The 15,728-nt window shown below is 38.3% G+C and overlaps 1 protein-coding gene across 3 annotated transcripts in view; it reads left to right on the top strand.

The window, feature by feature from the left end:
• Positions 1-15,728, top strand: part of ndst2b (N-deacetylase/N-sulfotransferase (heparan glucosaminyl) 2b) — a 67,464-nt gene that overhangs the window by 41,111 nt on the left and 10,625 nt on the right. For 2 of the 3 annotated variants that reach the window (XM_039665209.2, XM_039665211.2), the window contains exon 2: positions 11,784-13,192. In XM_039665209.2, the coding sequence (XP_039521143.2) occupies positions 12,158-13,192 (1,035 nt within the window). In that variant the 5' untranslated portion in view covers positions 11,784-12,157. Of the gene's footprint in view, positions 1-10,695; positions 10,713-11,783; positions 13,193-15,728 lie in introns of those variants that run through there. The other variant, XM_039665210.2, reaches the window with a different exon arrangement.

Genomic DNA, 15,728 nt, shown 5'->3' on the forward strand with positions numbered 1-15,728 from the left:
GTAGGCGCACGGTATGCGGAGAAGCCTCTCGCTGCATCCTGCGGTGGACATCCAACCCGGCCCCATCCAAGTGTGACGTCAGAAGCTACCACGCCCATGCCCAAATTGGACACATTCTCGTTAATATTTAAAAACCGGAAGAAGAAGATTTTCAAGAGAAGACTAGAAGGTAACTGCGAAACAAAATGCACAAAACACACTTGCGGTTTTAGTATAAACACTGTTTAACATAATACGAATGAGCTGTATGAGAATGAGATTACCTGTTGTAAGCAGCTCTTAACACTTTATTAGTAGTTTGTAATGTGTGTGCGGCTGATCACTTGATTAGCATGCCTGCTCCGCAATTAGCGCGAAACCCCGCGATATGTAATAATAAATTGTCAAAATATCGACGTGATTCGAAGCAATAAGGTTTGATGATGTGTTTTTAGAGCTATGAATTATCTTCAACTTGCATATTTGGTCATTTAACTCCCCTGTGATGTCTCTTGGTGTATTTTGTATCAGTATACTCTCAACTGAGAATTTTATGTATACTACTATACTAACTGCATTATTAGCCTATTTCACCAATTTCATGTTGTTATTTGGATTAAGGGTAAATATAAAAATATATTATTTTAGTGTTTATGTGTGACGTTACATCCTGTAAATCTTATTCTGCTTGAAAAAGAATATGAGATATATTATTGTACATTTATATTTACTTTTTTCATAGGCAATCATAAATGCCCTGGCTGTCTCCTGGCTGGGATATCTCCTCACAGGAGGCTGAGCAGGTCTTCCTTTCTGGTCTGGATTATCATTGCAGGTCAGAGTGGATTATTCATTATTTTTGCACAATGCCCAGTGCACCCTTTTGTTACTGATAATTCTGTTACAGTAACACAACGGTGACTCGTCTCTGATAACTATTTCAGTGAAGTGGAAGATTTTAACTGACAAATTGACAAACAATTGGCTTTATGCACAGCTGCACTACTTCCTGAACTTAAGACAGCTCCTTGTTTCCTGTCTGCCATTATTTGCCAAATTGATTAATTCAGGTGTGTCTGATTATTGTTGCCATGACTACTGAGGTCAAGCACACCTGAATTAATCAATTTGACCAATAATGGCTGACAGGAAACAAGGAGCTGGCTGAAGTTCAGGAAGTAGTGCAGCTGGGCATAAAGCCCATTGAGGAAGAAAGAAAGGAGACCATTCAATTGTTGGCTGTTACTTTTACATTTACACATTTGGAGTTTGGAATTATGTCAGTAACATGAATATTCAATTTGACTTTCTCTCTCTACAACTCCAACATTTCATAACTGTTTAGTGTTAAATCAGAAATATAAATTTCAGTTGAACATGTTAAACTCATTTGTATTTCTCTCTCTCTCTCAGAGTTGAAGCCATTCCTGCAGCAACTGGTGGAAAACGGGATCTTTTTGGTGCTATTGTTATAGCATAAATAATTTTGTTCTTTCGTATAGCCTAATATGAATAAATACATATGTGTATATATAAATAAATTCATGCTTGAATTATTCTCGAGTTTTGCCTTCTGATATCTGGCCATATCATTTAGTGACTGCATGTGCTGATTCCATCGTTATTTTATCTAATAATGAGCAAATTAGTTAAACTTAAGGAGGTTAATCAATATACAGTATAATTCAAGAAACTAAGACTCACGCCACTTTTCAGTTGATTAAAGATTGATATACATTTAAATTGTTTTGTATAAATTTACATTTTTGTAAATGTCTCTGATGCATTTTGAATAAAAAAACACATAAAAACACATATTGAATATAAAAACACTCCTGAGATTAAATGTCTTTCGAACTAAAACAAGAGTCCTGTAACTGGGGTCCTAAAGCTGCAGCCTCCGATTGTGCAGGGATTTTTAGTATAGTTAATGTATTGCTTTGAACAACTGACATTGGTTATTTTAACAAAAAGATATCACACTTGCATAAATGGGTCATTGATGTATTAACACAAAATATTACATTAAAAAATTCATTTGTGACCAAGATATTTTGAACTATGATGATATTTTGATATGTTAAACTCATAAAACCAGTACAGAAGAGGAAGCGAGAGATTAACTGTTTTTTTTATGTATTAGAACATTGTGCAAAAGTTTATTTATTTCAGTAATTCAACATAGCTATATGCCGTAATCATCACATTTATAACACATAAAGGCTTGAAATATCTCACTTTGCATATAATGACTAATGAGTATATTATATATTAGTATCAGCTTTTAGTTGAATTACTGAAATAAATGAACTTTTGCACGATATTCAAATTTTTTCGAGTTTCACCATATTGGTTCTTTAATTTAAGGTTTACATAAATTCCATTCTGCTGTTCTATTATTTGATTTCAAAGTAATTTGCTATAACAGGCATTAACAGGTGAATTCTTAATTTGTAAAAATGCAATATTTCTATAACCACATAGAAAGCAATGTTTAAAAAAAATGTAAATTATTTTTAGAAGGGATAACTATAAGTGCAGTTTGGATCCCATATAATTAAGAAAGTGATAAAACTCGTTTTAGTTTAAGTATAGATGCTCCCTTATACGTTTATTATAGCAAAACCATGATTATTGATTACCATTTGTAACAGAAATACAAGAGAAATACAAATATATCGTTGTACGGTACATTGTTTACTTGTACTATATGTCATTAACTTACAAAACCAGTCAGCAATGCAGAGGTAACGTTAACGTATTGTCTAATACATCTGTTAAGGGAGTGATTGTGATTTAGACGATTCCAAGCCTGCCAAAGCGTCACAATTTAACTGCACCAATAATCTGTAGTGCCACATTTCTACACAAATAACCTCATCTTTATTATAAACCAATAACTATGATAACATCCATAAACATATTCCGACAGGAAGCAGCGGCATTTTGCGCATGCGTACACGAATCACAACAAATCGAGTCACGTGCCGTCTTTGGACATGGGCGAGGCTTCCGACGTCACACATGGATGGGCGTGGCTTATGACGACACACTTGGATGTGGGCCGGGTTGGATATCCACCGCAGGATGCAGCGAGCTGTAGTTGGGTATGCGCGCTCATAATGGAAGCGGTGCGGCGCGCTCTTCTTTTCCATGCGCGTCCGCGCCGCGTCGAGATAAAAACATCTCAACTTTTCAGAATACCGCAAGCGCACCATACGCACACAATAGGTCATGTGACAAGAACCAACTGAAGCGCAACCGCCCTGGCGCTTTGCAAAATGAAGAATGCGGCGCGCCCAGCGTTTTCTACGCGTTTTTAGGCGCTATATGTGAAACTGATAATAGCAGCTCTAAGCAAAACAACATATCCCTCTTTAGGAAGAACATAAAATAATGAAAAATACAGTCATCATTCTCAGGGGATAAAAAGTAGTTATTTGTGTGGTATATGTTTTTTTTATAACAGAACATAACTGTTCGGAAATAGTTTAAGATGCTTAATTATTCAGAGAAGACTAGTGTGGAGTCTATGTATATTGCTGTTTTATTGCTTTTGTTTGTTTTGTTGTGATTGTGAACATAAAGCTCATCTTCTGAGAAGACTGCAGTTACAAAAGCAAAGTAACCTGCCATTTAGTTTCTCTTAAGTTTCCAATTGACTTAATAAAGTTATTGTTACATTTATGATGTTACTTGTTTTTGTTATATTTTAAATTTGGCAATGGTGTAGTGTACATTGTGAACAAATTTATATTGCATAATACATAAATGTGTAGTCTAAAAATTGCATAGCAATCTGCGCTTTACATTTTTTTTTTAAATCGAGAATCGAATCGAATCGTGACCTTAGAATCGATAACTTAATCGAATCGAGGATTTGGAGAATCGTGACACCCCTAATTGCAAGTATTAAGTTCTTTCAAAAAAACAAAATTCTACTGACCCAAAACCTTTGAATGGTATTGTATTACCTTCACCACAGCTACGACAGGGTAAACGGTTTCAAGTGTGAAACTCCCATTTTAGTCAATTACTGTCTTGAATGATCTGCATTTCCTAGATGTGTAACCCATTGACCCTTAGATGAGCTCCAGTACCTGTTTGGCTTGAGCAATTCACTCGTAGCATGCTATAAAAAGCAGCGATTTGGCCTTTCCTCTGTCGCTTTGTCTTTTAAAGGAAATCAATTTCCCTCAACAGAAGCCTTGATATCTCGAACGGCAGAGAAAATCCCCCCATGGCTGCATGATCTTCCTATATACTCCAGCCTTTTTTGGGGAAAAAAAGATAACTTTCTGAAACTCTGTGTCTGTATGTTTTCATGTGCCCATGGCGCATTGATTGAAATTCTCCGAACGAGGATTAAAATGGATGCCATTAAAAGCCTTTGTAGGAGATTGATGTCTCTCTGTGTTTGTTGGTGTGCTTTTTGCTGTCTTTTGCACTTTTATTTTAAGTGCATTCAAAGGGAAGAGGAGATGGTGCTTGCCGCCCCTAAAGGTTTAATCACAGATAACATTTGAATTTGAAAGGCTGGTGAGAGGATATCATTTTCCCTTCTCAGAGGTTCAGCTCTTAGCTTTGGGCTCTTAGAGGTGGTTCATGGATTTAGTCGAAAGAGAGGGGCTTTGAGCGCATTTTTATGCCTTTGTGCTCAAGGCTGCTCACATTGCCACTAACACTTGACATTTTGAATGTTAACCAGTTCCAGTGAAAACAAATTATTATCAGCTTTTCCAAGCGTGTGTGTGGAGATTTACACAATGTTGGATACGCATGTTGGCATGTTCCCATGTTAGTGTTGATTGTAGTTATTTGTGGCAGCAAATTATTTTGCGACTTGTTGAATAGTTGTCTCCTAATGATGACATTGTTGTGATAATTACAGCTGAAGTAATATGTGAATTATACAGACTTTCAGAAATGTTTCCTATTTCAAGAGCCCACCCAAGGCTGTCTTTTAGCATCTGCAACCAAATTAGTCTGGGTGGTGCATATCAGAAATTTTATATGAGGACTAAAACGGTTTCCTTGGTTACCTCAATTAAACACAATGTTTGTGCGTGGGCGTCTATTTAATGCCAAGTGAAAATGACTAATCTTGCAAAACTAACTTGACTAACTTGTGGCAACTGGAACGTTTGAAACCCGTGTTGACATTGCATTCTTATATTTAAAACGAATGAGTAGATTCTCTCCAACCGTCTGTTTTGACTTCCTTTTTTAGGGAATTGGGTTGAAGCCTTAATTAAGGAGATCAAACATTAATCCTTCTCATAATTTGTACCCTTCTTGGAAGAGATTTACAAGTAGCTGTAAATCTTTGATTTACAATGCAAATTTACTGGCGGCCCATCTGCTTTATCTTTTCTAATATGTCTGTTGCCATAGAGGATTTATGAACTGTGTACTTTAATTTCCTTCTTTTTTTTTCTCCTTTCATCAAGTTTGTCCAGCTTCTTTTGTCCTTCGGCACAGTATTCATGGCATTTGACCATAGAAAATGAGAATTTCCTCTTGTTATGTGACAATCGTTAATGGAAAGGCTCTTGCTCTGACATTATTCAAGACAAAAAGTATTATAATGTCGCTCTATGTTGAGAATCCTTTTTTTTTTTTGGTCAATCCATTTAAATCAAATTCCGTTTATTTGTTTAACTCTAAATCTCTATTTCAAACCTACATGGACAAAATGCCATGCATTGCATGACTGAGTTTAGTATTTAATATTTGATTAACACACACACTGGTAACCAGCATGGGACTTTTTCAAGCAGTTAGCCATGAAATGTTATCTAGTTTAAGGCATACATACAGATCTGCTTATCTTTTTGTTCTTGTGTGATCTTTCCCCTTGGTTATCTGTCTTCTCTCTAGCTCTGTTTGAGAATTTTGAGGTGTCTCGATACCTAGCGCCTAATATGATGAAACCTGATATAATTGGCTGATTTAAAACACCCTGCATAGGTAGCAACTCTCGTGAGTCACTCATAGCTAAAATAATGCTAATCTAGTAAAGAGCATACAAGATTCATTTAAACCTTACTGTTGATTTTGTTAACATTTTAATATATTTCTGGCATGACACTCAGTCAGGCAGCAATTTTTCATGTTGGGAACGGGCATGTTCTGCTTGTGCTGTCTCTTGTGACTCTATTAGCAGAAAAATTCATAATGCACACTTATTGGGCGAAATAGTGCAGTTTGATATTATTAAAGTGTGATTTTTACATTAAAAATTATCATAATGTTGAAATATAAGGCCATAATTTACTTTTTAAATTTTGAACGCTCTATGAGACTTCATTGTATAAGCACCCACTGCTATGATTGGCTAACATCTTTGCATATGAAATAAGTGTGGGACTCTCTCGAAATCTTTAACTACATTTTTACTGTTCTTGCTGTCAAGATGAACTAATTGTGAAAAGTTTTTATATTTAGATCTGCTCCCATCAGTGATGAGCATTGCCGCCGATAACAGACATGTCTGTTGAGTGCATGTATGTAGTGATCTTGTCATTGCAACTCGATTTCTGCACTCTCATGAATGCTTTTAAGAACTAACAGTCCAAATACAACGACAATGTCTTGATCATAATGGAAGTTCTGTGATTCTCTTTCACACTCTTCTTCTCTTCTCTTTTCTCTCTCACTTTCCCTAAATCATTAAGCCTGATTATACTGGGTCGATGACTTGAATTGATTGACTGCTGATTTCTAACAGCTCCCCCTGGCTGTGAGGTGCTATAAATCAGATAACTCAAGCCATTCTAGCTAATAGAATATCTCAACTCAGGCTAAAAAAAAGATTACTGTTCTTCATCTGTCCGCTCCTGAGAGCCCAAACTGAACCTTGGAGAAATCAAACCCTTAATACAATATCCCAGAAATGGAGGGCGCAGGAGGGGTGGAGTGATTGATCCATCACCATGGAGATTTTGTAAAGGAGGAAGGGAAGCTAAAAGCAAGAAGATTGGAATTGATTTTAGTTCTTAATGCTGCGCTGAGCTTGATTTATATTCCTCTGATGGAATGATTACCTGCATCGCTTGTCTTTTGTTTGTCTGCATTAATGTGTTTATGAGGGACTGTTGAGTGGAGGGGAGAGATACTGTCAGTTGCTCCGTCTGTGAATGGGGGCTGACAGCTCTAATAGCTGTTTGTGTTTTTGTGTCTGTCTGAGGGAGTGCTCTCTAAAATGGATTTGACAGCCTGTCGGCTGCGCACGCCACTGTGGTCATCTTTTATTTGACTGACAGCTGTATCAAGGTGGGGAGGTAGAGAAGGGCAGGTGAATCATGGTAGGCCTTGACTCCTGTGTAGGTTCCACTGAAATATACATGACCTTGTGGCTACAAATCCACCGCAGGCTTGTTCTAACGTAGACCTGGGGAAGATGGCCGCCAGCATCGCCATCATGCCTGAGCCAGTATTGATTTAGATGCAATGTCTCGCGCAAGTATGAAACTGTGTTCCATTACCTGCACAGTTAGACAGGATGAGACGTATTTGGGAATCTGGCCATGTGGAAACTGAAGTCTTCCTGAGCATGATGTGCCATGTGATTGCAACCATTAGGGATGTCAAAATGCTCTTATTTTGGTCAATGCTAAAAAAATTGAAGGATACCAAGACAGAATCTTGAAATGAGACTCATTTTGGCACTCGACTACTGTCACAGCAGTCTGGTTTTATGTGCTGTCAAACCAGCTGTGATGAAAATATTGTTGTGTACACTCACTAATGATAGAGCATATACCGTAAATATACACTACCATACAAGAGTTTGGTGTCTGTAAGATTTTATAAATTGTTTTAGAAGAAATCTCATATGGTCGCCAAGGCTCAAAATTAACAGTAAAAATGTAATGGAGTAAAAAGAGTAGGCTAATATTGTGAAATATCATGAAAATTACTTTAATACATTAAAAAAATCATTTATTCCTGTAATGGCAAAAATGAATTCAGCATCACCTTCATTACCGAAATCGGCTTACTATAATGATAAACACTGAAAAAAGTGTTGTTGATGATAATATCATCCCCGGGGGGTGAAATGATACAGTCAGACATGGATATTGACTATGTAAGTTAAGTTGTTATGCTTGTGTTTTTGAGTTGTCTGAGTTTGGTTTCACATCAATAGCCTGGTAAAAGACTTCAGGGTAAGCAAAGCATTCCAGTGTTATGTTAAATGTGGTCCAACTATAAATACATCATGTATAAACCAACCAGCTTTGAGCTATTACAATCTATTTTCTTGTACTTACATGCGGACACATGTCCTTTTCTAAAAAAACCAAACATGCACACACTGTATCCTTCACATCTACATCCTCTGCATGCATGGGATTGGTGAATATAAGTTTTTTAAAGATTTTTTTGTGTGTGTGTGGGAAGACATCAACGTTAAACAGCGACCCATTTTACTACAAAAATATAACTTATTTCAGGCTAAAAAATTGAAACAATAGAAAATATTTGAAACTAATATTCAGCAGGAAAAAAAGTTTGATTTCATGACTATTTAACGTTGTCTCTCTCTTTCATACACTATTACACTCTCATCCCTTATGTTAGGCTTATCTTATCTGTAACGTGCTACTCTTTTCCATAAACACTTCAGAGATATCAAACAGGGGTGTCTTACTTAAATTACCTGATTACACTGTCTCACTTTTATATTAACACCTTATCTCTCGCTGAATCCTTTTCTTTCTCACACTTTTGGAAGTCTTATGATGAATAACCTGACTAATGGAGACCCATTTAACTCTAATCTTCCACTGTTAAATATTTATTATTGGTTAATGAGAGCGCTTATCTTGGCTTTTTGGAAGATAGAGAGATGGAATATTAAACTTTATCCTAATTCTGTAACATTTGCCATCTGCTTTTTTCCCATTCTGTCTTCTTTTTTTTCTTTCAAATGAATTATACTACCATTTATCCCACTGATTCAACAGACATATTTTTATTTAATAGGCTCTATGATGTGCTGAACCTCTATAAAATGATTTTTCGGCGAGTGTGTAGACTATTGTGTTCCTCCAAATCATGTATGTAGTCGGACCTGTGATTTAGTGCTTAAACACTACATTGAGCCATGGTACTAACCCTAACCCGTGCTTTACAATACATCATGAAAACAAGTACATTGTACTTACTTTTTGATGGTAACTAAGTACATACTTAAAGCCATTTAATATAAAGTGGGACCGAATTTTATTACAGCAAAAAAAAAAAAAAGTTCTCTTGTACCTTATTTCTAGAATGCCTCAAGTGTTTATGAATGGCTTCATCAGTTAAATGACTCGTCTCATTAATACTCAACCTCAATTGTGTGAATCTCGGCTCACAGGGCTCCTGCTGAATTCATTATCCTTATGTTACCTGTGGATCAAATATCAGCCAGAGGGCATGTGACACTTTGTCTTTATATAAAGCCAGTAAGACATTCCACGGAGCCGTTGGCTTCCAGCAGTCATAAGGAACAGTGTCCCGTAGAGCTGTTCTCCTGTTGGCCAGACACACTGGCAGAATAGAAACCCTATACTGCCTGGCCAGGATAATGATTTCCTAGTGTAAGGAAAGGAACCATAAGTCAACTCTGAAGTCAAACGGAATATGTGTGCTGAATCACTCGAAGTGTTTCTGAGTGCTGTGTGAAGAGAGCGTGTTAAGGACTCTTGAAGAATATCATCTGCTTATGCGTGTCGTGACGCGGGTGGCCCTCAGGCACCCCTCGGGCTGAGCTGATTCTGCCCTTCTGCGTTAGACTCTATAGAGCTGCACTACAAAGCTCTCGCTCCACGCTGTGGTCACAGGCTGCATTGCTTTTCTCAAAAAGCCTCTTTGACTAGACCATGTGCATCAAAAGCTTACATATGAAGTCAAGAAACATCCTCAGATGATAAGGCACCAGCATTGTGGTGGACTTTGTTCCTGTCATAGAGTTTCTTCTGCTAAGTTCTGTATCAATGTTATTCTTGGCAATTGGAAAGATCCATTTTCATGGTACAGTATATTATATTATAAAACTGCTAAGTCAGCTTATGTTTTATCTCTGAAATTCTTCACGCTCAGCCATTCTGCTTCCCCCCACCCCCCCGAGATTAATCATTGAAATGTGCCACATTAATGGAACTGGATCTCTGGTGCAGAAACTGCTTCACATCCAAAGCTTGTTCTGCACTTTTTAACTATTAGGCATTGAGAAATTTTTAAGTCATTACTTAATGGAAGCTTAATGCAATGATTCAAACACAGTGATATTTCCCTGTGTCCTTTTGAATACAGGACTTTTTTTTTAACTTATTCCAATAAAGGTAACGCTAGCAAAGGCTAATATTGCAGCGTTAAAGGCGATAATGCCAGTGGCATGGCTACTTGTTTGGGTTGTTGCTTGGCCTACTTAACTAGAACTCAATTTCTCACGGCATCAGGTTTCTCTGCAGTATCTACAGGTGAATGTTGGATCTACCAAACTTAATCACATTTGATATTGAACGACGCGACAGAGCTGAAAGCAGCTCATGATAAACAGACTATGCACTGAACATTTCATACTCGACGCCCTCTTCTTTTGTATGCACGTAGCACACGCACTAGCACTCTCACACATTTCTAGTCACACCTGAAAGCCTATATCCGAGGATCATGACTAAGGGATGGTGTGGGGTGGAGGAGTTATTTTGGGATCCCTGGGAAAAGGTCTCATGTAGACGGTAAGGGAGATTTGATGATGGGGACATTGAGTGTTAATGGGGCAGGGAGTGTGTTTTTGTGAGTATGTGTTTGTGTGTGTCATCTAATGGAAAATCAGCAGATGGTTTATCTTCATTACTCTCTCTGTGGAGATACTCTGTAGCCCCTTCTTGTATGTGTTGGCCCCTGGGATGGGGAGAAGCTCTACGACCTGAAATTTGAAAGGTTAAGAAAGTGCATGATGCAGTTCAGATAGCAGCAGTTTATTTTGTGTTATTTATGTGAGTGTTTTAAGTACAGGACAAATTTAATGCTGTAACCATGAATATAAACCTAGAGTCTAGAAATGTCGTCTCTTAATATCATTAAAGGATTAGTTCACCCAAAAAGGAATATTCTCGTCAATGAGTGTGTTTACATACACGCCTGAACACTGGTAATGGCTAATAATCTGACAGCGTGTAAAGTCACACATGGATTAAATGCATTAAAAAGTGCTCTTTATCAGATGAAGGCCATAAACTGTTTAAGAAAAAATATTTTTTACATCGATTTCGCTGTAATTTCTACCAGTCGTTTGATGTGTTCTAAAGCTGTATGAATAATGTATTGATCACTCCTTTCCATAGAACTCCAATGAATGGAGACTGGAGCATCATGGTGCTTTTTGTTTCCTTTTTGAAGCTGTAAAAGTCACTCGTCATTCATTGTAATTGCATTGGAAAGAGCAAACAGTATATTTCTCCCTTTGTCTCCCTCCCCCAAAAAGGAAAAAAGAAACACAGGTGCTTTCAGAACAATATGAGGGAGACAGATACATATGTCTTTAAATGCTGGGATCCACTACATGACTTCAAGTCTAAACATCATACTGCATTTTATGCAATATCTGTCAACTCTGACTACACAAAATCTACAGAATGGCTCTGACTTTAGGCAACTAGCTTCAACTTCTCCCTGACTGCGAATAGTGGCAAAAACACCTGAGAAAAAGTTGTGTAGTGTATTCCAGCCATAAAGTAAACAAATTTAGTTCTAATCCTTCTAACCTTTTAATCTTTTGTTTTCCCTCATTCTCATTTTTCTTTTAGGATGAACATGTGGTTCTGCTAGATGACTGTTCTCTGACACCTGGTTTGTTCAAGCAGATGCATGCTGAGGGTTTCAAGCCAAAGCAACAACACTCTAAAGAACAAACAGTTGAGCTGTGTTTTCACATGATGCCTCCAGCTGCTTAGGTGTAGGGTCATTATATGGACGGGAGGAGTACGATACAAAAACAGAGACACCGGAGTGGCGACTCCGTCGCAGGCTATGGGGGCCATGGTGACCTAGATTCAATGGTTGTTTCCTGGCAGGGCAAATTCATTGCCGTTTAATTCCTGCCCTGTTTTTATTGTACCTCCCTACCAGAGTGAGGCGCCACCCTCTCTCTGTCCCCGTCACCCACTTGGTCAAGACAGCTATGGCTGGAGTGAGGAAGTTGTCACGAGTAATCAGGCACCAAGGTCTCCACCGCCTGATCCTTGCACTCATTCTCTTCTGTCTACTCTCCATGGCCTACCTGGCTTATCACGTCACTGCTGGACCCAAGATCAAGGAGGCCCCTCTTCCGCTACCACTGGGGGACTGTGTAGCTACGTCGGTAGTTGGTGGCGGACAAAGGGCTCCACTGTTCCTGCCATCTCAGATCAGCCAGCGGCGACACTCGCCGAGAACAGCAGACACCTCTCGGACTGAGCCTGTGGTGTTACTCTTTGTGGAAAGCATCTACTCCCAACTCGGACAAGAGATTGTTGCCATCTTAGAGTCAAGTCGCTTTCATTACCGCACTGAAATTGCACCGGGGAAAGGGGACATGCCTCCTCTGGCTTGGCGAGGTCGTGGCCGATACACGCTCATCGTCTATGAGAACCTGCTCAAGTACGTCAACTTGGACTTGTGGAACCGCCAGTTATTGGATAAATACTGCCAAGACTATGGAGTGGGAATCATCGGCTTCTACCGGGCAAATGAAAACTCACCATCCAGCGCTCAGCTCAGAGGCTTCCCTCTGTTCTTGCGTTCAAACCTGCCACTTTGGGATTACAGAGTCAACCCTGTTGCACCCCTACTCTACATCACCAAACCCAATGAGCTGGAACCTGGCCCTCTACCTGCAGACAACTGGACCACCTTCCTGTCCAACCACAGCACCTATGAGCCTGTGCTGTTAGCTAGCCCCAGACCAGCAGAACCCAATCAGCTCCCAACACACTCACACCAACAGAGAACGCTGCTAGCTACGGTTGTGCAGGACCTAGGTCTTCACGATGGGATTCAGCGGGTGTTCTTTGGTGGAAGCTTGTCGTTTTGGCTGCACAAGCTGCTGTTTGTGGATGCTGTGGGGTATTTAACTGGCAGGAGGCTCAGCTTGTCACTGGACAGATTTTTGCTGGTGGACGTGGATGACATCTTTGTTGGGAAGGAGGGGACGCGCATGAAAGTGGCGGATGTTGAGGTAAGAGCCTTAAAATGTATTGGATAAATGTGCTTGATAAGACAAGCATCACTGTTACTATTGCTCATATTTTGCAGTAGGGCTACATGATTTGAGGGGGAAAATCGATTCACTGTATTTTTTTTCTGATAAAATGTACTATTTGCAAAATGCTCCAGGTTTGCTGTGCTACACAATTTGGCCAATAGTTTTCTGATTACATATAAATATGACTATCAAGTACATGAGAAAAATGACAATACTTATATTTATGACAGTCTTAATTTTCATTTTCAAAGGTTCAACCATTGAGTGTGATTTTTATTTTTACATTTTTTTATCATATTCACAAAAAGTTCTTGGCCCCCAGAATATTTTTGTATATGTTAACAGCCAATATATTTAAAGAAGCCTCTGCTTTAAAAAAGTAAAAAAAAAAAATAAAAAATAAAATTTTTTTAGCTTCATTTGTTTTTATCAACACTTGATTGTGGGTAAATTTCATTTGAAAAAAAATCAAATCAAAAAGCAGATAAAATCAGATTTTTGTCAAAGACTGCGTCTTGATCGTATTCAGAATGATGATCGAAAAATGGATTGAGTAGATTATCAGTACCTCTTCATGGGTTTGTCATTTTTCTTAGAAACGTTATGCAGTTTTAATGATTGCGTTATAGCTTGCTTGTGCACTAGCAACTTCTACCCGCTCCTTCTAGTTTGTGCAGATCGTCTAAGATTATGATTTTTTTTGTTCTGGCAAATGGAAACTATCAAAAACAATTGACTTTAAATGAGACAAAGAATTCAGCCAAATCTAGTGACCGGAATATCATAGAGACTTGGGGGTGGGAGTCAGTGTGCAGCCACCCACAACACGCTAGCAAAGGAAACCATAAAGGAAAACCTTGGAAAAACGAAAAAAAAACTAGTTTGTTGATATGAAATTGTCTGTTTTTGAAAGGGGTTGTTAGAGAATCAGACATCAATCAGTCCTGACCCAGTTTGTCTTCCATCAAAGGTATATTTTGTTTGAATAATCCAAGCTCTTTTTACTCTCAGAGCTTCTCTTTGACTGCCATCACACTCCCAGAGCTCCTCCATGACTGAAATGAAGCTAATGAATTAGCACGGTTAATACGGATCAGGGAGATGTATTCTCTCTGTCGTTGTTTGTAGAGAGCCCTGATTATTGTGCGAGAGGGAGTGCTTGTTTGTAATGCATTGGAGCATGGCATTCTTTTTCTTTCTCTGTCTCTCTCTCTCCCCCCCCTCTCTCTCTCTCATCTCCTCAGAGTGAAAGGAGGCTATTGCTGAAGGCTAGCATGGGGCTAATTAGACTGGCTCACTTTTTAATTTGAGCAGATAAGTTCTCATAGGGGTTTCTGTGCGGCCCAGCACACCAAAAGCAATGTCATGCCTGAGGTTTTCAGCTTCACATTTCTCTCTCATTTTTCTCTCTTATCCTTTTCTTTTATTATTTCTTCTCACCCTTTACCTTCATTGCCTTTCTTGTTTCTGCAAGACCTGCCCTCTTTTATACTCTTCTCCAACCTGCATCTGTAAAATAACAAAACAATATACTTGGTTGACTAGGACTGCCCAGGATTGTTTCTCTCTTCTGCTGAACACAAAAGAAGATATTTTAAAGAATGTGGTTAATTAGACAATTGACAGCAACCTTTGTATTGACTTTGGAAGAACAATGGAAGTCAGTGGGTGCCGTCAACTGTGATTAACAACATTCTTTAAAATGTACTCTTTTGAATTTAAAGTTTAGCTGTTTATGTTTGTTTGCCACATTTATACATTTAGAACTGATGTGCGGTCACAACTTTAAATGTGACCCACCCAGTCAGAAACTTTTTTTTGTCAATACACAGTAACATTAAAGGGGTCATGAACTGGCTTTTTAAATTTTATTATATTGTTGTCTGAGGTCAACTTATGACGTTCACTTGGTTCACTTCAAAATGAATAGGTTATGTATAATGAATAGGACTGTCTTCCACAACCAGGCACTGCACTATATTTTGTATTGCCCGGTAGCTCGATCTGGTTTGTCATCATGAGGTAGGCATCTATGTTATTTAGCTAAGCGTGAAATGCGCAAATCGGTGGGCGAGGCTAAACCGGCAGTTGATCTTCTTCTGCGGGGGTGGTGTTTTATCCTCTTTGATGTCATAGTTCCCCCACTTTTAAAAATGAGTCGTTTGCTGAGGCTCGTCTCAATGAAAGCTTTTATTGGACTAACAAGGCCGTTTTCAGTTCTGAAACTTACAGGATATTCTTATAATATGATGACCTCTTAGATGTCAAAAGCTCAAGGAAAATTTGATTTCTCAGTTCATCACCCCTTTAAATCTTATAAAAAGAGAGAAAATGACTTTATTTTTTTTATTTTTTTTTTTTAGTTGACTGGATTATCCAAATTAGTTTTAACACAAGGGTATTTACTGTCAACATTTTTTTTTTTAAATCCAGCAAAAATAACTGTTGTGCAAGATATCATCACTGTGACTCATATTGTGATACATTCATACTGTACCACCCACCATTA

The sequence above is a fragment of the Pimephales promelas genome, chromosome 17, assembly GCF_988280905.1.
Source record: "Pimephales promelas chromosome 17, fPimPro1.hap1.1, whole genome shotgun sequence".
Taxonomy (NCBI): Eukaryota; Metazoa; Chordata; class Actinopteri; order Cypriniformes; family Leuciscidae; genus Pimephales; species Pimephales promelas.